At 37.4% G+C, this 24,942-nt stretch overlaps 1 protein-coding gene across 6 annotated transcripts; it reads right to left on the reverse strand.

Moving 5' to 3' along the window:
* Positions 1-6,714: 6,714 nt before the first annotated feature.
* Positions 6,715-23,501, reverse strand: LOC311287417 (uncharacterized protein). 6 transcript variants are annotated; one of them, XM_084404269.1, is made up of 5 exons: positions 23,414-23,501; positions 18,348-18,570; positions 8,970-10,473; positions 7,369-7,469; positions 6,715-7,095 (listed from the first exon to the last, which is right to left on the reverse strand). In XM_084404269.1, exons 2-4 carry the CDS (start codon positions 18,403-18,405, stop codon positions 7,400-7,402), a joined length of 1,632 nt encoding a protein of 543 aa, XP_084260395.1. In that variant the 5' UTR covers positions 18,406-18,570; positions 23,414-23,501; the 3' UTR covers positions 6,715-7,095; positions 7,369-7,399. The 6 variants fall into 6 exon arrangements, with proteins under 6 accessions (XP_084260395.1, XP_084260399.1, XP_084260400.1 ...); XM_084404273.1 differs by having other exon boundaries at positions 7,369-7,466; positions 23,414-23,471; XM_084404274.1 differs by having other exon boundaries at positions 7,369-7,466; positions 23,402-23,461.
* Positions 23,502-24,942: the final 1,441 nt, after the last annotated feature.

The following is a 24,942-nucleotide window of genomic DNA, read 5'->3' on the forward strand; positions in this document are numbered from 1 at the left end:
GCTGCTAAACTCCATCTGATCTACTGAGATCATAACAACCTTACAAAACAAGGCACTTTCCAAGAAATTTTTTTTTTTTCCTACATTTCACATCTGCTCTGGTTATTTCTAGGATTGAATTTACTTCAATCATACCTGATTAATGAATGTAATAAAGTTTGATCTAGGTTACCTAATCTGCCTTTTGTTTTATCCACCTTATTCTTCTCTAAACAATGGGCGCTGCCATAACGACGACTCCGGTTCCCTACTTCCGGTTCGTAGCGCTTGACCTGTACTAGTAGCGAGAGAAGTTCAATTTTAACGCTAACCACTCTAAACGTTTACTTTATTGAATGTATCTGATACGGAACCGGACATGGGCATTATCTTATGCTCGAAACACTCAGTTTCTAAAAAGTTTGAAATCTTCTTTGAATTGTTAAAACAAATAACAACAGCACACAAGGAGCTTGAACTCATTCTCTCGCTGCTAGTACAGGTCAAGCGCTACGAACGGAAGTAGGAAACCGGAGTCGTCGTCATGGCAGCGCGCATTGTTTAGACTGAGCAGAAAAAGGTGGATAGGTAGTGCTCAAGCACCAGGTTTTTCTGGCCTATGTCTAGTTACGTGCCATTTGCAAGGCAGCTTTTATTTGATTTCTTTTTCCAATTGCATATTGTAGTTTATAAACTTGCCAAATTTAACACTCTCTAATGGTCATCTGACGGACGCTGAGGAAAAAGCATTTGTGGCCAAGCGTTCATACAGGGTTCGCCTAACACTCAGAAATGAGAAAACAATAAACAATAGCCGTTTGAACTCATACCGCTGTCAATAACATGCTATAAATATTTACTGGAAATAGAACAGATAGCAGCTAAACATGGTCAACACTTGTTTATAAGGAGGCTGAACAGAGAACACAGAACTCGAACAACAAAACTGGGGGGATCACGGAGACAGAGGCAACCATTACACTTACAACAACTGACAAAATAACAAGTGAAACACAAGGGCTATGAATACCTAGGGACAAACAAGCTTAACTAAGTAATGAGGAAACAAGATACACCTGGGAACAATCATTAACTAATCAACAGGGAAAAACTATAAAGGACTACAAAAACGTGGCACAAAACAGGAAATAATAAAAGTCCACACAAGACAAGGGGAACACAAGGCAGGAATCATAACAGTTAAGGAGTTACAGTTAATCATAACAGTTAATCATCCCCACTTAAGGAGCGGATTCCAGACGCTCCTCAGTGAACAACAGTCCAGGAGGGTGGTGGGGTGGAGTGGAGGCGGTCTTGGGGAGGGATGGAGGGCCAGGTCCATGGAGAGGAAGAGGGCCTGGAGATTGCAGCAGGACGGGAGGCCAGGGCGGAGCAGGCGACATTTTATTTGTCGTTTTGACGGTCTAACATTAAAAAAAACATAAAGTGCTTCTCCCCATTTTTTGGACACAACTGTCTCCATTTGTTTATTATGTAACAAAGATTGCTTAAGTCAACAGATTTTACTAACAGACCTACCAAAAAATAATGATACTGCCATCTTTCTAAAGTCATTTTTGTCCCCCTAGTAATTTGGCTCCCCAGACAGCAACATAGTGTCGGCCCAGATCCAGCCCACATCTGGTAGCACTAGGTTGCTATCTGGGTCTGAATCTCAGGTGAAAATTGTCTTTTAGACCCACCTCTACAACATTTTCATCTCCTTACCGTAGCCTGATTCACAGCGGTAAGCTTTTAACGGGTTCTAATTTGAGTGGTACTGGTAGGTTTCCACGGTAAATATGAGCTTGCTGCGGTTCGTCTCTGCGTCATTACGTCACGTCTGAATATAAAGAAGGAGTCTCGGCTAGTAGGCTATTTTGCGTGTGAGGTTGCTGCAGGTGGCAGATCATTTCTAGCCTTAAATACACATAGTCATGTAGTGTTGATAACATGAACAATTTGAGAACAAAGTATAACAATAATAATTTGCACGGTTTGACGTGATCTGAGCTTACTTTGCGATCATTAGATTTAATCATCAGTTGATCAGAACAAAAGTGGCTGACATGTTACTTGTTCAGATAACATTTTCCTTCTTATTTTGGAAATAATTCCTGGAGGTCGTATCTGTAATTCTGAAGTACAGTGAATATCCACACTGGTGCATTGACTGACAGCCCACACTTACACCTCAAGACATTATTCATCCATGCTCATGAGCCGTGCTGATGCACAACACTCGTAAAGATGATTAATGCAAAATAAATAAATGCAATTGCAGATTTCAAACAGACACGGCGACAAAAAGGCGAAACTTACAGACTCCGGTTTATGAAGCGACTAGAATACGTTTTGTGTGCAAAAACAAAACAAAAATAACGACTTTATTCATCAATTTCTTCTCTTCCGTCATTCTCCTACCCTGTTTACATTGTTCTACGTCAGAACGCTGACTCAGTATTGGCCGACGCTGGTCACGTGAGCAGCACAACGCATTCGTGTGATCCTGACACAGAACTGGCCAATAACGAGGCAGTGTTCTGACGTAAATCCCGGAAACACTGCACTGTGTGCAACAACGTGTGCAGGGGCCTGTACCATGATGGTAGTTGAACAAACTCGGGGATACAGTATTGGTTTTGAGTCGACAAAACAAAACTGATGCAATCAGGCTTTATTGGTACCATGACGATAGCTCATCAACTTTCTCTGTCAACTCAGGCTTTGATCCTTAAGCTATGATTACTCCACGCGCGCGTGCACATAAAACAGTGACGTCAACACTGAACAACCAATCGCGTTCGATATGGATAGAGCGAGAGCTATATATTTTTCCACGCTGGAGCAAGAGATTATTCTTCAGAAATTTGAAGAATATAGAAGTGTTTTTCAAGCACGCAGTAACACTGTATTTGCTGCCAAAGCAAGAGAACAATCTTGGAGGAAGATTGCTGATTGCGTTAATGCGTAGGCTAAGTTAAACAATTAATGTAAATTCATGTAGGCTAATCATATTAAAAATGTATTAAATGCTAAAATGAAAATGTGTGTATTCATGTTGATATATATATACATACATACATACGTGTGTGTGTGTGTAGATGTACTGATTTTCATTGATTTTTAGATGCAACCCCAACTCCAAACGTTCTTGGCAGCTGATCAAAACAAAATATAAAAATATAAGGTAACACTTTAGATCACAGCCCGGAAAGTACTGCGTAATTAAAGCGATTTTACAGTGTAACTTTCGGTAATTATAGCGTACCTATAAAGTACTTGCATGTAAGTATAAGGGAACAATTTGTAAAGTTTGGAGAATAAAGGGGTAACAACCAGGAGAATAAAAAATGATTTATACTGTAAGTATTATAGAACTAAGGGATACTTATTCTACTATTATGATACAATTTTACATTTGGTAGCAATTTAGCGAGAACATACACGGCATACCTTTTTGTAATAATGGTGTACCAATACATACTGTAATAAAAATTACAGGGTTTTGTGGCCCTGTCTAAGGGTCAGGATAGGGGGTTAGAAAAAAACTCTGGCATGCATAACCTCTATGTCCTACCAACAGGCCATCAAAAAGCCCTGTCATAGAACAAAAAAGGGGAAAATTGTGTAAGTTTTGCTATTAAAATTAAAACCAAAAACTTTAAAGTGTACTGTACCAAATTTAACTTGCCTTCCTCAAAGCGCTGACACAAAATAGACTCACGGAAAATTTGCGAGCCATGCACTGAATTACATCATGTCTAAGTTATAGTCGGCTCTTGAAAAGACTATGGTAACACTTTACTAAAAGCCTTTATGTATAATGCATTATAAAGGTATTCATAATATGTTACAATGCATTATCTTTTTCTTAAATAATCGTAACCAAAGTTACGATAAATTATAATATTTATAATATTTGCAGATTCCTAGTTACATCTGAAATACATAAGTATTATATTATAACTGTGGTTACAATTAATCATGAGACCATACAATTCATTAAAGGTGCATTACAAGGCATAATTAATGCATTAAAATACTTTTATAATGCATTATAAAGGCTTTAAGTAAAGTATTATCCAACATTTAAATTACATATAATCAAACATCTGAATCTGTTTCCCAGAGGGATCTGATTCGCTGAATCAATACTCTACAGTATGTGAACGAGCGGCACTTTGTTTCTTCACAATGAGGATTAAAGCTGATTTCCAGACCCTTTACTCCCTCCGTTCCTCTGTGGTGAAACGAGCTGCTAAACTCCATCTGATCTACTGAGATCATCACAACCTTACAAAATAAGGCACTTTACAAGAAAAATGTATTTTCTACATTTCACGTCTGCTCTGGTTATTTCTAGGATTGAATTCACTTCAATCATACCTGATTAATGAATGTAATAAAGTTTGATCTAGGTTACCTAATCTGCCTTTTGTTTTATAGGTAGTGCTCAAGCACCAGGTTTTTCTGGCCTCTGTCTAGTTACGGGCCATTTGCAAGGCAGCTTTAATTTGATTTCTTTTTCTAATTGCATATTGTAGTTTTTAAACTTGCCAAATTTAACACTCTCTAATGGTCATCTGCCAGCAGACAGACGGTGTCACGGTTCATGAATTCACTGTTTTCTTCGTGTCTCGTGTATTTGTTGTTCTTCTGTGTGTATGGGTGTGTGTGAGTGGGCGTTACCGCTTGTTTCAACTGATCAGCGCGCCAGCTGATCTCATTTCCCGCACCAGCTGCTGCCTATTCACTCACATATAAATTCTCATCGCACTCTCCTCTTTGTCAGATCGTTGTTTGATGTCTCCAGTGTTGTGTATCGAGTCCAGTCGGAGTTTCAGTTCGTGTCTTCGTTTCCTGTTCCCTGTTCAATTGGTTTTCGTTTTCATCTGGATTCTTCACTGTCTCGTCACCTCATCTCTTCAGCACCTGTATCTGACCATCTAGTCCCTGCGTTGCCTGCCTGCCCGCGATCATTGTTCTACTTCTACTACATTCAATAAAAGAGATTACTTGCATCCTTGCTTCCTGTTTTTTGAACGTGACAGACGGACGCTGAGGAAAAAGCATTTGTGGCCGAGAGTTCATACAGGGTTTGCCTAACACTCAGAAATGAGAAAACAATAAACAATAGCCGTTTGAACTCTTCTCCACTTTATTATATGCAACACATGAGATCACTAACTCCAAAAACCCCGCGACACTCCAGTACCAAAAGTGCACATGACCCATGCCTATCTACGGCATTTCTCGAGAGGAAAAATACATTGCATACACGCATGTATACTAGACCGTCAGTACATCCAGAATTAATGCATCATATGGGGTGGTGTGGCGCAATGGATAAGACACATGCCTTTGGTGTGAGAGACCCGGGTTCGAATCCACTGTGAGACACCAATGTGTCCCTGAGCAAGACACTTAACCCCTAGTTGCTCCAGAGGCGTGCGACCTCTGACATATAGCAATTGTAAGTCGCTTTGGATAAAAGCATCAGCTAAATGAATAAATGTAAATGTAAATGTCATAACATAATCCAACAAAGTCTGTTACACATTATAAATTTATTTTTATTTGTCGTTTTGTCGGTCTAACATAAAAAGTGCTTCTCCCCATTTTTTGGAAACAACTGTCTCCATTTGTTCATTATGCAACAAAGATTGCTAAAGTCAACAGATTTTACTAACAGAAAATAAATAATGATGCTGCCATCTTCCTTAAGTAAATTTGTCCCCCTAGTAATTTGTCTCCCAGACAGCAACATAGTGTCGGCCCAGATCCGGCCCACATCTGGTAGCACTAGGTTGCTATCTGGGTCTGAATCTCAGGTGAAAATTGTCTTTTAGACCCACCTCTACAACATTTTCATCTCCTTACCGTAGCCTGATTCACAGCGGTAAGCTTTTAACGGGTTCTAATTACATAAAGAAGGAGTCCCGGCTAGTAGGTTATTCTGCGTGTGAGGATGCTGCAGGTGGCGGATCATTTATAGCCTTAAATACATAGTCACATAGTGTTGATAACAACAACAATTTGAGAACAAAGTTTGACGTGATCTGAGCTAACTTTGCGATCGTTAGATTTAATCACCAGTTGATCAAAACAAAAGTGGCTGACATGTTACTTACTTGTTCAGATGACATTGTCCTTATTTTGGATGCATGTTGGAGAAGCGTGTGCAGATAAATTAAGAAATTAAGTAAATGAAGATGTAAACAAACCCAAGAATTTATGATTTCTGTGCTTTTCACATTCACAATATAATGTGTTTTGATTCATCTAATAGCTACTTTTTTATTAAATGCAGCATAAACTAGTTTCAGAGCTCTGTACAGGTCACTATACAAAAACATCTGCAGCGTTTTAATTGGAAAGTTAGTTTACATATTTATATAAACAATAACCATTGGGGAACGTTCTATATTTGGTAACTATTTCTATGTTAATATAAAACATTTCTATGTTGTTAAAAATAACTATCCTGCAATGTTTTGGGAACATTATATTATTGTTGCAAAAAAATAAAAAGAGCAATCCTAGAACTTTAATATTTAGTTCCCAAAACAATAACCAAACAGGAACCAAATACCAATGCTAGGGGAACATTCTGTGTTTGCTGGGAAGCCCCTGAAGCAAACGTAATACTTGGCTTTCAGAACTGATAATTATGGAATTATTCCTGAAGCAAGAAGAATCAGCAGACAATAAAATTGGACAATAACAACAAGCTGTTGATAAAATTATGAGTTTAATCCATCATTACTTGAAGTACAAAAATGTATACAAATTAAAACTAATGAGACAGATCTCAAACAATGAATGAGTTACAATTAATTTCAGATTCATGTCTCTGTTAAAAGTGTTACGGCCTCTTCTTCAGCTCCTGAATATGAAAGTGTTTTTTCCAGTGTAATTTTTCTGGTGCTCTTCTTCTGAATGAGAAGGCAGAAGTGATTTCAGAACGAAGGCCCGAGTGAAACTCTTCCCGCATTGATCACGTGTGTAAAGTTTCTCTCCGCTGTGGATCCTCATGTGAATCTTCAGAATTGATTTACATGTAAAGAGTTTTTTAGGCTTCTGTTTTTCCTTTTTCGTTCACGTCCATCAGGTCTAAAAGAAACATTAAATCAAGTGAGATTTCAAATGAGAGACAAACGTGAAATGAAAAGTGAAGCTCAAAGTCAAGATCACTGATGAGTTCAATAGTCATTTTAATCTCATCAAATCTGGTGGACAACGGCTGTGCACGATTATGATCTATTTTAATGTCATGAAGATGATTTGTGTTATAAATCACTAGTTTGGTAATGAAACAATGTAAATCTGGTGAGCATCAGCATGTTCTTCATCATGAAGAATGAATGAGGAATCAAGAATAAACACCAATCTCTTTGTTCTTCAGTATCATGATGTTTCATTCTGCAGGTTCTGGATCACTGGCGCTCTCTCTGTCCTCTCCTTCCAGATGCTTTCTGGCAGTTCTGCTAAAAACAAACAAGTTTAATTTATTACAGACATAATACAAGAGGAATAATCAAGTACTAAGGCTAATCACATGTTAAAAAAAATTGTGATCTTGATCATGTAACCTAACAGTGTTGTTCAATAAAACCCAAATGATTACTTACTTTGATGCTTTATTTGAACCAATTATTGCTTTTTATTATATATTTTTATTTTAATGGCTGTTGTTTCACTTGGATCTATCTTTATTACTGTAACGTCTTGGTTGAAGCAGAGGAGGAAGCAGGATTCAAGTGCAGTAGACTTTTATTAAATAAACTCAAAACTTCACATATATAAACTCAGGACTAAGACTCAAGAACAGAACAGAACAGAACAGAACAGAACAGAACAGAACAGAACAACCACCATGGTGCAACAATCTACAAGAACTGACAAAGACTGAACTAAACATAGGGCTTAAATACACAGACAGACAAGCTAAACAAGATAACAAGGGGGCGTGGTTAATCAGAGACACCTGGGAAGACTAATCAACATAACAGGAGACAGCTAAACATTAAAAGACAGGGGAACACATGACAGACAAGAACAAGACACAAAACCCACACCGTGACAATTACCACATTTTTGTTTGATTAGTCAATTTATCGGTGGAATAATTGGCAAAATACTTAATTACTAAAATAATCGATAGCTGCAGCCCTACTTTACTTTTGCTTTAAAAAAGGATTTCATAGAAATTTGGATTTCATTTGGCGTTTCACTACTGAAGTCCTGTTTATTTTTTTCATCTAGCTGTGCTGAACAGAAGCCCAGAACATGTGGAGATATTGACATTCAGAACATGCTGACTTTCTCAGACTTATTATTGTTATTACTAATATTTAGTTATTTTATTTTTATTTTATGTTTGAATACATTTTTTTACTAAATTAGTCAATAGATTAATCGATACAAAAATAGTCGTTAGTGGCAGCCCTAGAAAAAACTATTATGGAGTGAAAATGGCTTATAAGTCAATAAGCGGTCCTCTGCCGCCATCTACTGTTTATAGTACATTTTTAAATAAATATGTTGGTTTGCTAAGGGGAAGTGTTGGGTGAGTAAATCATGGGCTAATTTTCCTTTTTGGGTGAAATATCCCTTTAATTGCCTTCTAAAGGTTACACGGTTGTTGATGGGCCCTGTTTCTAATGACATTTTCTTTTTACTTGTTTTTTTGTTTGTTTTATTTTGATTGTTTCTAACATGTCCTGTTCTGTAGACTTGCTCTTTATTTATAGTTTTTATACTGTAGTGTACATACAACCAGTAAAACATGTCCTGTTCTGTAGACATGGTTATTATGTATTTATTCATGTTGTACCAGTCCAATATGACTATCAGTTGAAATAAACCTTGTGTTTATTTGTTATGAATCTATTTTCATGCGTTTTCCTATAACTTTTACGTTTAAAAATATCAAAATTAACATCGATATCACAATATCACATTTGGTCAATATCGTGCAGCCCTACCTTGATCTCAGACTGCGGTGATGTGGTTTCTCCACTGCATGGATCCTCATGTGTCGCTTCAGGCGAATTTTAACAGAGAAACTCTTTCCACACTGATCACACGTGTGCGGCTTTTCTCCAGTGTGGATCCTCTCATGTTTTTTCAGAGATGTTGAGTGACTGAATCTCTTGTCACAGTGTGAACACTTGTAAGGTTTTTCTCCAGTGTGAATTCTCTGGTGCTGTTTTAAACCGTCCGCTCTAGTAAAAGTCTTCTCACACTCAAAGCACATGTACTCTCTCACACCAGTGTGTGTTTTCTCATGTGTGTATAAATGTTGCAGCTGTGAAAAACTCTTTCCACACACAGAACATGAATGCGGCTTCTCCTTCATATGAACTGCCAGGTGTGTCTTCAGGTTTGATGCACAGACAAATGTTTTGTCGCATTGATCACATGTGAACGGCTTCTCTCCAGTGTGAACTCTCATGTGGCGCTTAAGATGTTGTTTGTTTGAGAATCTCTTTTCACACTGATCACACATGAATGGCTTCTCTCCAGTGTGGATCCTCATGTGACCATTAAGATTGTTTTTGTTTGAGAAACTCTTCCCACACTGATCACAAGGGAACGGCTTCTCTCCAGTGTGGATCCTCTCGTGTGTTTTTTTATCTGCCGACTGATTGAATCTCTTGTCACAGTGTGAACACTTGTAAGGTTTTTCTCCAGTGTGGATCCTCTCATGTGTTTTCAAAGTTGATGACTGACTGAATCTCTTGTCACAGTGTGAACACTTGTAAGGTTTTTCTCCAGTGTGAGTTCTCTGGTGCTGTTTTAAACTGTCCGCTCTAGTAAAAGTCTTCTCACACTCAAAGCACATGTACTCTCTCACACCAGTGTGAGTTTTCTGATGGTCATGTAAAGTTTGGAGCAGTGAAAAACTCTTTCCACACACAGAACATGAATGCGGCTTCTCCTTCGTATGAACTGCCAGGTGTGACTTCAGGTGTGATGCACAGACAAATGTTTTGCTGCACTGATCACATGTGTACGGCTTCACTCCGGTGTGGATCCTCATGTGAATCTTAAGACTTTGTTTGTCTGAGAATCTCTTTTCACACTGATCACACATGAATGGCTTCTCTCCGGTGTGGATCCTCATGTGTAATTTATGGTGTGAAGATTGACTGAAAACTTTCCCACATTGATCACACTTAAATGGCTTCTCTCCAGTATGAACTCTCATGTGAACATCAAGATGATGTTTAATTGTGAAACTCTTTCCACATTGATCACATGTGAACGGTTTATCTCCAGTGTGTAATCTCATGTGAACATCAAGACTTTGTTTGCTTGATAAACTCTTTCCACACTGAGTGCAGGTGAAAGATTTCTTGGCTCTTCTTTTCTTTAAAAATGTCTGTTTAGTCTTTGAGCGACTCAAAGGTTTTCCTCCAGGTTTGACATGATGTTCCTCCTCCACTTCACTCAGTTCTTCACTCTCCTCGCTCTCTTCCATCAGGTCTGACATGAAAGAAAAAAATATTAAATTTCATTTTCAGTACATTAACATAATTAAAAGAGAAATATAAAGTGAAAGGACATGAAAGTGTAGATAGCAGAAAGTTGACAACGGTTAAACCTTTTTATAAATTGATTATATGCCCTTGAAATTTTCCATGAATGAGGAAAACTTATCTTCTAATTATTTTTAAAACATTATAGGCACAAATCCCATGTTTCTTTAGAAAACATTATTAAATATATTTGATCAATGACAATTATCTGACATACTAACATAAAAATATACAATACTGCCATATTTTGTCACCAACTTTGAGACTGATATTTATTTTACTAAAAAGGTTTTGAATTATTAATGGCCGTTCACACTAGACTTTTCCTTGCACTGACTTTCATTCATGCGCATGTGAAAGTGGGACACCAGAAACACAAGCTCAAGTGAATTATCCTGTGAGAAATAACACAAGCGTTCAGCACTCAAGTGGAGTGGATCGTTTATTTTCTAAAAAAATTATTATTATTTTTTGTTATATGTTGAACTTTTGTCTGTAAAAAAGCTGTGGGGGGGGGGGGGGAGGTGTTGGAATCCGTCTATATATTAAGGGACCATTTCTCAGTTAAAGTCTTACTTTACAGTTAGACTAAAGTGTCCTATCCTGAGAGAAAGAACTTGTTATCTTGATGTTTTGAGACGACTCTCCTGTTTATAGTTAGAGCCTGGCCAAATCCAACCTTGGAAAAGCTGTGTGTCGGTGTGTGTGTGTGTTAGTCTTCTTGGTTACAGGAACCACTGGCATTATTGGAGATTGACTGAGTTGTTGTCCGGGACATGTCGGCACCCAGCAACCCAAATCTGCGACTTGGAAGGTCACGATGTGCCTAACTTCAGGGTCTGAGTGTCAGCCGCATAATCGATGGAGATATGCTTCAGTCTATCTGTATATGTGTGGAAAATTACTATGTTTATCTATTTCTTAACCAATCAGAATCATTCAACCTGTAAGCAATGACGTAGCTTAGACCTTGGAAATGATATAACTGCTGTGTGTGTGTGTGTGTGTGTGTGTGTGTTGACTTCTGCTGATGAAACTGCAAACTATCTTCAGTAAAACTTTTCTTTAATTTATTATAATTCTGACTCCAGGTCTTCTTTCAAACATCTGGTTCTTGGGTCCTAAACTGTTCCCCCCTAACAATGGTTTCAGCTTATCCTACATTAGGGTTATTTAACAACAGAAGCTGAATAATCAAATGTAAAAATAAAACATGTCTTATTAATTCTGATTCTTATTATTGCAAGCCGTTTCGATACGCATATTGTGATATATACCTCTGCGATAGGGCTGAACGATTAAAGGGATAGTTCGGCCAAAAATGATATTAAACCCATGATTTACTCACCCTCAAGCCGTTCGAGATGTATCAATCTTTTTTCAGACAAACACATTTTCAGTTATTTTAAAAAATGTCTTAGATCTTTCACTGGTTATAATGTCAAGTTATGTCATCATTTAGTTAAGTCCACCTCCTTCAAGTCCCAAAAATGTGCATGCATCCTTCACAAAAGTAATCCATCCGGCTCCAGGGGGATAAACGAAGGCCTTATGAGGGTAATCCGTGTGGTTTTGTCGTAAAAATATACATATTTAAAACTTTATAAATGAAAATAACTGGCTTCCGGTAGCGGTCGACACGCGTTCACCAAGATGGAAAGAAGATCAATGGAAAGCGTTCAGACAGCCTACTTTTAAATACTGATAGCACTCTTTGTTTATTGCTTGTAAGGGTGTCACGATTCTCCAAATCCTCGATTCGATTACATTTTCGATTCTAATGTCACGGTTTCGATTCGATTCTCGATTAAAAAAAAAAAAAATTGAAAGCACAAGCTATGCCATTTTTAGACTTTACAACATAATGTAACAATAACTTATATCTTCAGTCAATTGGAAACTAAAACAATATAACCTATTACCTATCATAGTCCCGGGGCTCCCTGGACTCCTCAGAGCAGTCACAGGCGAATAGCACGGCGTTTTAAATTGGGTTCCCACAGCGTTTGCAACGCAGTAGGAGAGAACGTTCTCGTAAGGGAACGTACTTGGTTACTTGCGTAACCTCGGTTCCCTTAGAGATAAGGGAACGAGTACTGCGTTGCCTTGCCGTGCTATTTCGCTCATATCAGGTACTTCGCTTCAGTCGATTTAAACCTAAAGTCCTTTGGCGAGTTTTCTCTGAATTTATACAGCAATTTTATCCAAATTGTCGCGCTCGAGGTTGGCAGGGCGCCAAGTGCTCTCATTGAACCGCACGCCACTGCTAACTTGCCATAGGTTTGTGCAGTTGCCGCAGCACAGCCAGCTCGCTCAGACGAGCTATGATGCTCTCGCTGTGCAGCTGCAATGCGTTTTAAAATATAGGCTTCAATATTCTCGAGAAAAGAAGTTTTACCTATTACAGGCAAGCCGAGGTGACGTGACATATGGGGCGTGGCAGCATCGACGACTCCATTTTTTGATTCGCTAATCGAGATTGAGCATTAATTTCGATCGATTTCAATTTAAAATCGAAATCGTGACACCCTTAATTGCTTGTAATGTTTTTTTTTTGCTTTTGTTCCTCTTTGGTTTGTATTTTAAAGCTATATTAGTTTATATAGCCTATTTAAAATTCTTAACATGTAACATGTTAATTTAATAATTATTTTTAAAAATGCGTATAATGACACATGTTATTAAATAATGATTTTAAGTGTTATTATAAAAATTAAGAAAAAAAGTATATCACTAGATGCCTAAAGATTGTAATGGAAATTTTACATTTAGATGTGTTTTTACTTCTAGGTGTGTACAACTTTTATTAATGTGAACATTATTTTTACTCATAAGCATTTAAATAAATATAATCATATAAGCTAAAGCACATTATTAAAGATATGTAACCAAACTTTTAGAAATGCACAAGTTAAGATAAGCTTGCAGGAACAAAATGTTCTGGGTTATAGTCTAAGTAGCAAAGAGACTATGTGTACTTCAAGTGTGAAAAATATGTGCGCAGCTTTGATCGAACGAGAGATAGGCAAAATGTGTGAATTCGAGCAGCTTCTAAAAACAGGAAACGTTTTGCAGACATGGTATTGTTCTGTCTAGATGAAATTTATGTTAGACAAGAGATCTTGAACAAAGACGTTTCCTTTTAAGGTAAACAAGGCGATCTTTTGAGACAGACCAGGATGTGTTAAGGGTATATAACCTTGGCAAGGGCAACTCCAACATTTGGCTCCAAAACTAAGCCTATTGCAATCTTGACCCATTTAGTGTTTATAAGTGCCAGTGCCAACAATTATATAACAATACAGTTAAGTCAACTTACTGTAAAACATGTCTAACATGTAAAACTATGAATACAAACTTCAATAGTAAAGGCCATTTGGCCTTAGTTTTGTCTTCTTAATACAACATTACAAAAAAAAGGATTGCACCTTCTGCAAATTACCCACCGGAGAGCAAAAATAAATGAAATGAATATAAAATATCAAGCCCAACAGGTACACAATGTATACAATTTATAAAAAAAAATAAGTGTAGCTTTGAAAAGGGGAATGTTTTATTGCAAATATGCATTTTGTTAAATAGAAAAATAACCGCATTGCCGCAATTGGCCTGACTGGCGCGTGAGAGAGACGAGGGTGCGTGTGTGTGTGTGTGTGTGTGTGTGTGAAGGTTGTTTTTTTTGGCTATACTCTCTTGCAATTGAACGTGAATACGTTTACTACTTAAAAACATCAAAGCTAAACATCATATCTAGTCAAACCGCATCACGGCATCACTACAAATACAGTATGGGATTAAAATCAGTGAACATCAATGTATAGGCTTAGGCACGGGCGGAAATATTGGCGCTGGGTCAAAATAAATGCAGGGGACAGAATCGTTACCTTGTTTCAGCGACGCTGAAAGGAAGCGATCCCAAACTTTAGACATTCTCTGCCGTTTATGGACATCAGACTCTCCACCGTCGCGCCAACTAAATTCAAAATGTATCACGCGCTATGGTGTGCTTCCTGAACATTGAACAACGGTCCGTGTGAAATCAGATCCCTGCGCGTCATAGGAATTTAACGAGGCTTCGAGGCAGAGTTTTTGCCTCAAGGAATTTTTGTAATCGAGTAAATCGAGTAACTCGATGAATCGTTTCAGCCCTAATGTGAATGCCAATTTCTTGCAAGAAATAAACTTTTTGATACTTTGACTTTTCAAAGGTTCGACTTGGCTCCTTCCTCCTCACTTTTCGAATAGAATTATTTCCACAACAAAGATTCCCATCCCTACTATACAATGATTTATTGTTTGTCTTTGTCGAATAATACAGAAGATAAAGAACTTAAACATACAATATGTAATTTTTTATAACAATAACAAAGGCGTAGTTTGATGGCGCAAAATTTGCTAAGAATTATGCATCTTGTCGTCAACGTCAAGCCGGCCGATCTAATAATGTTTATGGATGAGTAAATACATCGATGCTTTTATCATGACTGTGATATGAAGCAGTTCGGGATTGCTAAGAGACAGCTATCAGCTCCACACGCGACGCGAGTCCCGCGGATATAAAAGGAATATGGACATTTCATTCTACCGAACTACACGCAGAATTACTACTCACAGGTCAGTTTATTAGACAAATTAAACTTGTGAGGTAACGCAGCGCTGTTTCACTTGGTCTAACATTACATTAGCCCACTAAACTGCATTTAAATGTGTTGAAATGTATGTGTTAGTTTGTCTGTATGAGACTAGCAGTAAGCTAGCTCAATATTAGAATAACATACAGATCATATTCTAACATTTTATCATTGTTGAACTATATAACATTGATTAGTTTTATGTAAATGTGCTCACCTGTTTAATAAAGTACATGTAGGAGCGGTCGAAGTCTCGGACGTGGAGCTCTAGGCATTTCGAAAACACGGCGCTGATATTGATTCTCATTTTAGCTCTCCTTTTTTATCCAAAGTCTGCTTGCCGTGGTCCATAATGTTTGAACGAAACAACAACAGCGTGCAGATAGACATTGCGAACTACACAGTGGTCCACGTCTGTCGCCTTGGTTACTATCAGAGGGCTCTGGTTCATAGCTCTGGTTACCATGGCAGCACGAGCGGAAACCAGGGACTAGAGCCCGACCGATAAAGGATTTTGAAGGCCGATACCGATACAAATATTTGTTGGTTTTAAAATCCGATATATCGGCCGATATTTTTTTTTTTAATATTATTTCAGAAACGCGCAACAAAACATTAACAGATTTCCCTAACATTAGTTATTTGTAGTTATTTATGAGTTTTAACTAAAATAATATGATAATGCATTTTAAAAAGAAACTTGTTTCTATTATTGTCACAACAGAACAGAGTAACATCAAAATATATTAAAGTTCTGATAAATAAAATGTCTAAAAATACAAACTTAAGATATGAAACGTAAAGTCCTTTGATTTGGTTGTTGTTGTTTTTGTGTTTTTGTTCAAAGTTACCAGTTTTAAAAGACTTGGTAAGCTTCATAAATATAACTTTGAATAGGACTGGAGACAAATTCTGTTAAGTTCTTTCATCATCATTTATATTATCATTAAACAAGATAAAGGTCACTCCTAAATGTTTGTGTGCATGTGTAATAATTAGTCCCACTCCCTACATTGCCTTATAAGCTACCTTATAATTACAATGTCAGCTTGCTTATCCCTTTACCTGCACTTTTTAAATTCTTTCCATCAAGCTACATCAAACCATTTTCAATCATCATCAGTTGCTGCCTGCCTTCTAAAACCTACTATTTAGCGATCTAAATCCATTATGTGACTCGTTAATGCTGCGGCTGAACGACAGTCTGCAACGCACACTTGGCGTCATTGGATTTCACACACGTGTAAAAGAAAAGCTAACTTTTATGCACAAGCTACGTTTGATACTTTTTCTCTGTCTAAAATGTTCACTCCTCGCAACTTACATTTTACAATGCAGGGACTGTAACTAGAGATATGCTAGTTATAAATACAGTAATCATTACCCTCGATACCGAGTGAAGGGGGGTAGGGGGAAGAACATTTCTCTAAGAAATGAGACACCACTCGATTACCGTTTGCGTCATCTTCCCTTTCCGCTAGCTAACTGCTACGTCAACACAGAGGCGATACGCGTTAACATAAACAAACGAAGATGCCGTCGTCTCGGGTTGTGATATCGATTGTCTGGTCTCTCTTTATCTTTGCACTCTTGTGTGCCATCAGTCAAAGACATTGTTTCATTGTATTTAACGACGGCGCCGGCGACACCGTAGCTAAGCAAAACATTAGCAAACGGCAAATAGCGCATAGCTGCTAGCTAGCGGTTAACTAGCGATTCAAAACAAAAACATTACAATTAAAACCGCTTGAACATTTTATTAAAAGTATCATAAAACACGAGTGTCATTAAACTGCTGAAAATACTTACATTTGTGCGACTCACTTCTGAGAAATTCCTACCCCTCTCTTTCAAGTGTGGTCCTCCGCAAACTTCGTTTCAAGGGCTATGTAGCCCTACGCCTTGGCCCTAGCCCTTAGTCAAAATGAGAATTGGGACACCACTTCCCCTCACATGAACGCGCAAAACCGAGGGGAAGGGGTAAGACAGAGAAATGAGACGCAGCCTAAGTTCGTTGTGGAGATCTCACTTGCGGATAACTGGTTCTCTCTGCCCGACTCTGGCTGGATCGGCAGGTTGCAGGATGTGTGGTGCGTTATACACGAGTGTTGCCAACAGGGACGGTGTAGAGTGCCCTCTGGTGGACAAACTATACAACGCCAACCCTCATGACATAGTTGAAGGGTGTTTCGTCCGTTTTTATTTTATTTTTGAAATATTCATTTATCGGCCATTACAAATGCCGATACCGATAGTTTGGAAAATGCCTAATATCGGCCGATAATATCGGCCTGCCGATAAATCGGTCGGGCTCTACCAGGGACAACGCGGATATGACGCCATTGACTGCGACAAAACGGAAATAAAGAAACGGGACATGTCTTCGAATTAAATTACAAATTTCTCCTGGTTTGAAAGTTGTTGGAAACAGTCGGGATAATGTAAGTACACAACTAAAATAAATATATAACATAGATAACATAGCAAAAAAGTTACATATTGTGGCTTTAAAAAGTAATCACATATTAAATCGCAATCGCAATATTGGTTTAAAAAAATAAATAAAATATCGCAATTAGATTATTTTCCAAAATCGTTCAGCCCTACTTTGCGATATTTTGATATATTCAATATATTCTGCAACCCTACTTAAAACTGTGACACTCAGGAAGTGACATCATCTGGGGTCTTTCTGTAGCAACTAGGAGGACAAGTAAATAATCTTAATCCATTGTGTAAGTTTTTACACACACTCCACAGTGTAGATCACATTCAACAACCCTGTTACCAAAGTTACTGTAAGAAGAATGTCTATAACTATGAATAACTTATATGATATTTGACAAATACAATTTTATCGGTAACTTGGTGTTAACTGATTATTCCTAAAGAAAAAAAGTGTAAACTATGTTGAAAATGACTAAAATTCTGGTAATGTTGTTGCCAATTGGGAACCAGATAGGCTATAAAATAAATATCAAATAAAATATAAAATAGTATTTCGATTGATCTGATGTTGACAATCAATATACAAATTTCTTAAACCTCCCTTTACTGACCATTTGTTGAAAACAAACAAAAACATTCTGTACCGTTTCATAGTTGAACTGTTTATCTGTGATGAAGTGCTTGAATGTTTCTAACATGAATGTTCTTCAGCATCATGAATGAATGAAGAATAAACACCAACCTCTTTGTTCTTCAGGATCTTCAGTGTGTTTCATTCTGCAGGGTTCTGGATCACTCATGTTCTCACTGTCCTCTTTAATAAACTCAGTCTTTGCAGATTTCAGCTCTTCCTGATGCTCTGATGCTCGTCTTCACTTGTAGCTGATGGGAATTTACAGCATTTATTGGAGAAATGCTGTGGGAGGAGCTTCACTGATGATGTGATTGCAGTGGGAGGAGTTTCACTGTCAAAATCAAAAATATAAATTACTGAGTTTGTTTTTATAATAAATTACACTTCTAAGCATTTATGTCTGTCTGTCTATCTATTGATCGTACAGTAACTGATGTCAATTCATTATTTATTTTTAATGCTAATCCTAACATTATTCTGCTTCTTCATTAAAATAGAGGTATCTAGAAATAAAGAAATGATTATAAATAATTTAAATTCTTCCAAATATAAATAATGGTAAAAAAAGTTAAAACCATAAACACATTTTAAATGTATAGGCCTCTTACAGGAGATCTGAAGACATCAGCATAATAAATGAGGTGAAAACAGGAACTATTGTCATGAAATAAAGAGTGTTTTCAGCAGATCTGTTAATATTGATGAGCCTCAGACTATCAACACTCATTCAACAAGCCATTCAGGATCATCAGCAGATCATCTCACTTTATTCTGAGTGTTTGCTGTTAGAAACACATTATGTGAGTCAGGATACATGATAAAAGCCTGTTAAACTGCTCTATTTAAAGAAAATACTGTTGCTTCTCACCATATGACACAAATAAAACATAAAAATATATAAAAACAAACCAAACTTAATTAACCACCTCATCCAAATAACTACAACAGCATAATGCCAATATAATATATTTAGATGTTTTAGTAATTACAATCATTGCAATAATGTTATTCAAAACTGACAATGTTCCTAAAAAAAACTCATTATAAGCAGAGAATGTCTAATAGGAAGAGAATTGGCACTCTCTGCTTACTTCCGGTTTCTGGACTGGCTGCAGTAACACGTCTCTGTCCATGCGGGGGCGCTCGCAGGCGAGTGCAGAATGAATGGAGGTCTATGGCGTAAAACCCTCAAAATCCACTTTTCTCAGGATATAATTTTTTGTCTAGTAATTTGAATGTTGTATTCGAAAGGAGATGCAAAGAAATTACACATTGCTGGGTGTTAGATTTTTTAGAGTCACTTATTTGGTTTAAAAAGTCTTTTAAAATGTCAATGACGTCAGAATGCTAGCGTGTTATGGGCAACAACAACTCAACCTGTAAGAAATCGAAAAGAAATAAGTACTCGTTAATTCAACTTTCGACCTATAACCCATGTTGAACTTGCAAAATCTACAATAAAATCGGAGATTTCTCAACGGCAATCAGGTGAAAGAGACACATTTAGCTGTATAGCCCCATTGACTCCCATTCAGTCTGCACTCGCCCGCGATCACCTCCAGTGGAATTCTAATGGAACTGCAACCAACCATCTATACAATAGAGTGCCGAAGTTATGACGTCACTTTGTAGGCCAAAACGCGGAAGTGAGTTAGCATTTTAGCAATACGGGTTCCCTCGCCCTAAAGTCTATGGGTTTTTTGAATGGGTTTTTGCTAAATCGCCTGAAATAAGGTCTGTGGTTAACAAAGCCTCTAAATATTTTCACGTTTTGATCTATGACATAAAACACACCAGTTATAACCTGCTTGTGATTTTTTTAAAACTTTATTGTGTCTTTAAAACGGTGGTTGCTAACAAGTTGCTAAAAGGGACTACATCCTTTGGCGGAGACTTTAGACGTCATCATGACAAACATGAAATCTCTCACTAGCCCGCGTTTCAGCTTCACGTTCTTAGAAGTTTACCTTTCAGTTAATATAGCCTACATAACGTTATTTTTGTTTTGTCCCGAGATGCAACCACAAGTCATCGAATGAAATCTCGTTTGTTTTCCGTCCGATGTTATCCAGCGGAGACTCTGGGTTCGTGCCAGATGGAGTAAAAAAGGCTAGCAGTAGCAAGAATAAACGTTTTTCATAACCAAATCAACAGCTAAAATACCTTTTGTCTTTTTCTTAAAATATCTAAAAGCTTGTTTACTTTGCCACTGTTTAATAGATTAGATCCGCTGCAGTTTTATTAAAGGCTAACGTTACGTTGAGAAATGTGTTTAATTAAAATATTCAAAATAATACCTGGTTTATTGACTTTTATTGTAACTTGTTTGGATATAATTATAGAAAGGGTGGGTCCTGCACCTTGTGAACTTGGCTTTTACCCACCTATAATAATATGATTGTATTTGTAAACAGCATTGCCGGTAGTTAAAGCAGGCAATGATATTAATCTTTGTTATTTTAGTAGTAAATGTTAACTATATTTAATGTGCTATATAAACGTGGACAATTCCCAGAGAACACGCTGATATGTATAGCCTTAATGCACTGTAAGTTGACTGTCTGACAAATACACAAATTAAATGTTAAACTATTGCATACTACCTGTATACTATTGTAACTACACTCCAGTCAGCTCACAGTAATGTGAATGTGAGATAAAATTTACTACACAGGCTCTCATATTGGGGCTTGTGGATTACCAGGTAAAAATAGAAAATGTTAACAAAATGAGTATATATGGTTTATTTAGCTTTAGGGAACATATATGGTTTAATTATAATATATTATAATAAGCATTTGCTATTGACAATTCTCTTTAAATTCAACATATATAATTATATACAACTATTATATTAAATGTTTGGAATTGAACTGTGTTATGCTTGTTCAGAGATTATTTGTATAGTTATCTTAAATACATAGAACACTATTATAACTCCTCTATCTCTCCCTAGTTTTACTTACACGATTAACCTTGTACCTCATGCTGGCCCTTACAATACCGGCAAGTAAACCAGCATCTAAGCTGCACTGTTCATGTCCAGATTTATAGTTGTTCTCTCTTCGATCTATGGTTTTTCTATCGTCTAAGAAAAAGGACATGGAAATTGATACGGCCATAGCTAACGTTAGTGCTTCTGAGATGGTTAAAGCGCGTTTTTTTTCCTGGCGAATTAGCAAATGGTATGCAAACATACAATCAAACATAATACAGTGAAAGATAATCTTTAAAGTTTATTTGGGGCACAATGATCAGGCATAATAATCTTAATCACAAAGAAAATAATATTAAGGTTTATATAAACTAACAAAATAATAAACGAATAAATAAAACATTAACAAAAGATTAAAAAAATATCAGAGAGGCACGCATAAACAAAATTAGTTTCTAAATTTTTTTGAAAAACAGAATGGGCAATATTTCTCATGAAAAAGTGGATAAGTGTTCGTACCATAGACTGTAAAAAATAGGTTCATACACAGCGCAGATCATAATGAGCGAGCGAGTTTGAGGAAGCTTGATGATGACGTTGATCCGCGACCATGGTGTGCTGTAGTCCGTTGATAGCCTACCGTTAGCATTTTATATCCGACGGCTTTATTTAGGCTTCAAAATGTATACATTTTGGATTAACTTGTAAAGATTATCTTGATAGACAAAACGTGTAAGGGTCACAACTCTTTGTTGAACACAGATCTTATTTTTTGCGATTTTCCAAAAGTCTATGGGGAAAATGCATTGCTTTTTGATCGAGGGAACCCATGCGCCGCTAACTTCCGGGTTGGCCTACAAAGTGACGTCATTGCTTCGGCACTCTATGGAGCTAATGGTGCGTTCAAGTCATCTCGTATAGATCGTATTTACGAGTTGAATGCACATGAACGCCACCACAATGTCGTAAATACCAGTGGGGAGCTCGGGATTTTCTTTAAGCCCCGATCTGTACGAGTTGGGGGCGTGTCAGTGAGAAACATGGCGGAATCAATGAATGCAACGTCTGTAGTTGAGCAAAGTGATAGTAAAATATATCACTTACAGGTTTAGCAGTGACATTGTAAGGCTTTTTCATTTATAACAAAGTAAGCTATCTGCACAAAATATGATATAGCCTACTTGTAATATAACAATTATATACTAATTATATAATGTTACAGTTAATTTACATTGGCCTCATAAGTTAATTAAAAACATAAAAAGAAAAACACACCCGATGCGCATTCTTTGTTCTTCATTTTCTATAAGCAGAGTTAACAAAACTTGCTATATTTTCGTGTTATTCATTAAAAGAAGGTACACCACCATCTTGCTCCGACGAAACTGACTTGAACGCACCTCACATCGTCAACACGACTTCCCACCTAGTACGTACGAAATTCCCAGGAGGACTTGAACGCACCATAATACGCTGATTTCACGCAGCCGCCATTTTGAAATCGAAAGTGAGGCTTCGGTGGGAAAAAACCCCGGAAGTAAAGATAAACAACAATGCCTTTGGACTACCAACCTGAAGCTGCTGCCGCGATTTACACTTTTGGATGTTAATATCCAATATAGGATATGTATATAGTTCATTCCTGCTTCTTTTTTTACTTTCTGAATTATATAAAAAAAATATTTTATTTATAAATGAATTTCACTGTATATAGTCTAAAGTATGAAAGAAATGTATGTACAGTTTTAGAATTGACACAACATCGTTAAACACAACAATACGCCATCGCATTCACGACTCTCCTGTGATTAAAGGCGACACTTCCGGTTTTCTTCCCACCGGAGCCTCGCTTTCGATTTCAAAATAACGGCTGCGTGAAATCAGCGTATAGGAAGTGCCAAGGCTCTCCGTAGACGGGCTCTGTTATAAGCTCATCAATTCCCCTCACAGATCTCAAACTTTAACTCTTGACTTGACATTCAGTAACAGTTCTCACACAAACATCGAGACAATCACACAAACGAACACAAAATCGCTCAGGTCTGAATGAACTCAACATATTCTCCTCATGCTCGCTGCTGCTGCACTAAATGTTTATTTCAGAAAAAAGACGCCAGAAAAGACACACAAGTATCGCTGTGATCGATGAAAACAATACAGAAATGAGCCTGTCGCTTAATCAAACTTTATAAAGTGTGTGTGATGGTTGTGTAAATATGAGAAATACCGCGAAATGCACCTCAGAAGACTCGACGCTGAAACTCTTCTTCTTCTTCTTGTAGGATTCCGGTAGTGTAGACGCTGCTGAGCGTATTACTGCCCTCCACAGGTCAAAGTTTGACCTAAATTCTCACATACAGTCCTGTATCATGCAAGAACTGAAGAACTGCCTTGGAGATCAGTTTATGCTCGTCACTGTGACCAAACAAAGATAAAGGAGAAAAAGCCTTAACTCCAAGTCCCTTATAGGAAAACATGCCCTACTGTCTCAAGACTCCCACAAGCCAGAAACATGCTTTCCCACAATGCACAAAGAATAATTCAACCCACATTGCCCCAACCTCAATCTACACATTTTAACTGAGTCCCAACGGGACAAAATGTTAAATGAACAACTTTTCCTAACTTTAGGTTGAATGGAAAAGTAGTGTCTACCCCTAATTTCCTTTTCCCACCCTCTCTGCCATTCATTTATTAAGCCCTCTTTCATTTGTTCCCTCAGTTCAACTCTCCCTAATAATAAATGGACATCTACTTCTCTTCCTAAGCTCTCCTTTGCAATTTTATCCACCCGCTCATTCCCCCTCACCCCAGCATGCCCGGGAACCCAGCAAAAACTGATGTTGCATTCAAACCTAATTCTAAAAAACACATTCAAAATGTCATTTAAAATGTCAGGACGAGCTTTAGATTTTCCTTCTTTTAAATTTTCTAGAGCAGCTGCAGAATCAGAGCAAAATAATGACCTCTCTAGGTTTTACTTCCTCAATCCACCATAGAGCCCATAAAATTGCCATTAATTCAGCAGTGAGAACAGAACTTCCATTAGAAATACGTCGACCAATTTCCAACCCTAACTGTTCCACATATACCCCAAATCCAGCTTTCCCACTAACTGGATCTCTAGATCCATCTGTAAAAACAATCATAGTATTCTCACTGATTGAATTAAGATATTCCTCTATTCCCATTTATCTTTTTCCTGAAGAAAACCAAGCTCAACATACATTTCAGGCAGCACCCAATAGGATTATAGGTAACCAATTTGTGTGTTCTACAATACCTCCCTGGTCCATGCTCACCTTCCCTGCCCACTGATTTACTATGACAAAAAAATTAATTATTGTATCTATTATCTCCAGCAACCTCTTGCAACAGACACCTTGCTGGGAAGGTATGCTTACACCAGTGTTGCCAGATCTCGCGAGACAAATAAGCAACCAGGCCCGTGAAAACAAGCCCAAAACAAGCGACTTTTTTACGGAGCACCCCTAGGTTCCGAGAAGAGAAAAATAAATAAACTGTGTGCACGGTTTTTAAACTGTGGGTACAGATTGTCAATTGACATCCATGTGGACAGATTGGTAAACTGTGCGCAGTTCTTTTAAAACCAAATATCATATATCAGAGATTTTGAAGCCCCATGTATTTCCTCATTCCTCTACAGATACACTCTTTGTATCTGTTTTAAAACAAACTCTACATTATGCCCTCTTTTCCAAACGGCCCCGTCATCTGCAAATAAAGATAACCCAAATCCTCTCTATT

Source organism: Rutilus rutilus, assembly GCF_951802725.1.
Source record: "Rutilus rutilus genome assembly, chromosome: 1".
In the NCBI taxonomy this organism is placed as follows: Eukaryota; Metazoa; Chordata; class Actinopteri; order Cypriniformes; family Leuciscidae; genus Rutilus; species Rutilus rutilus.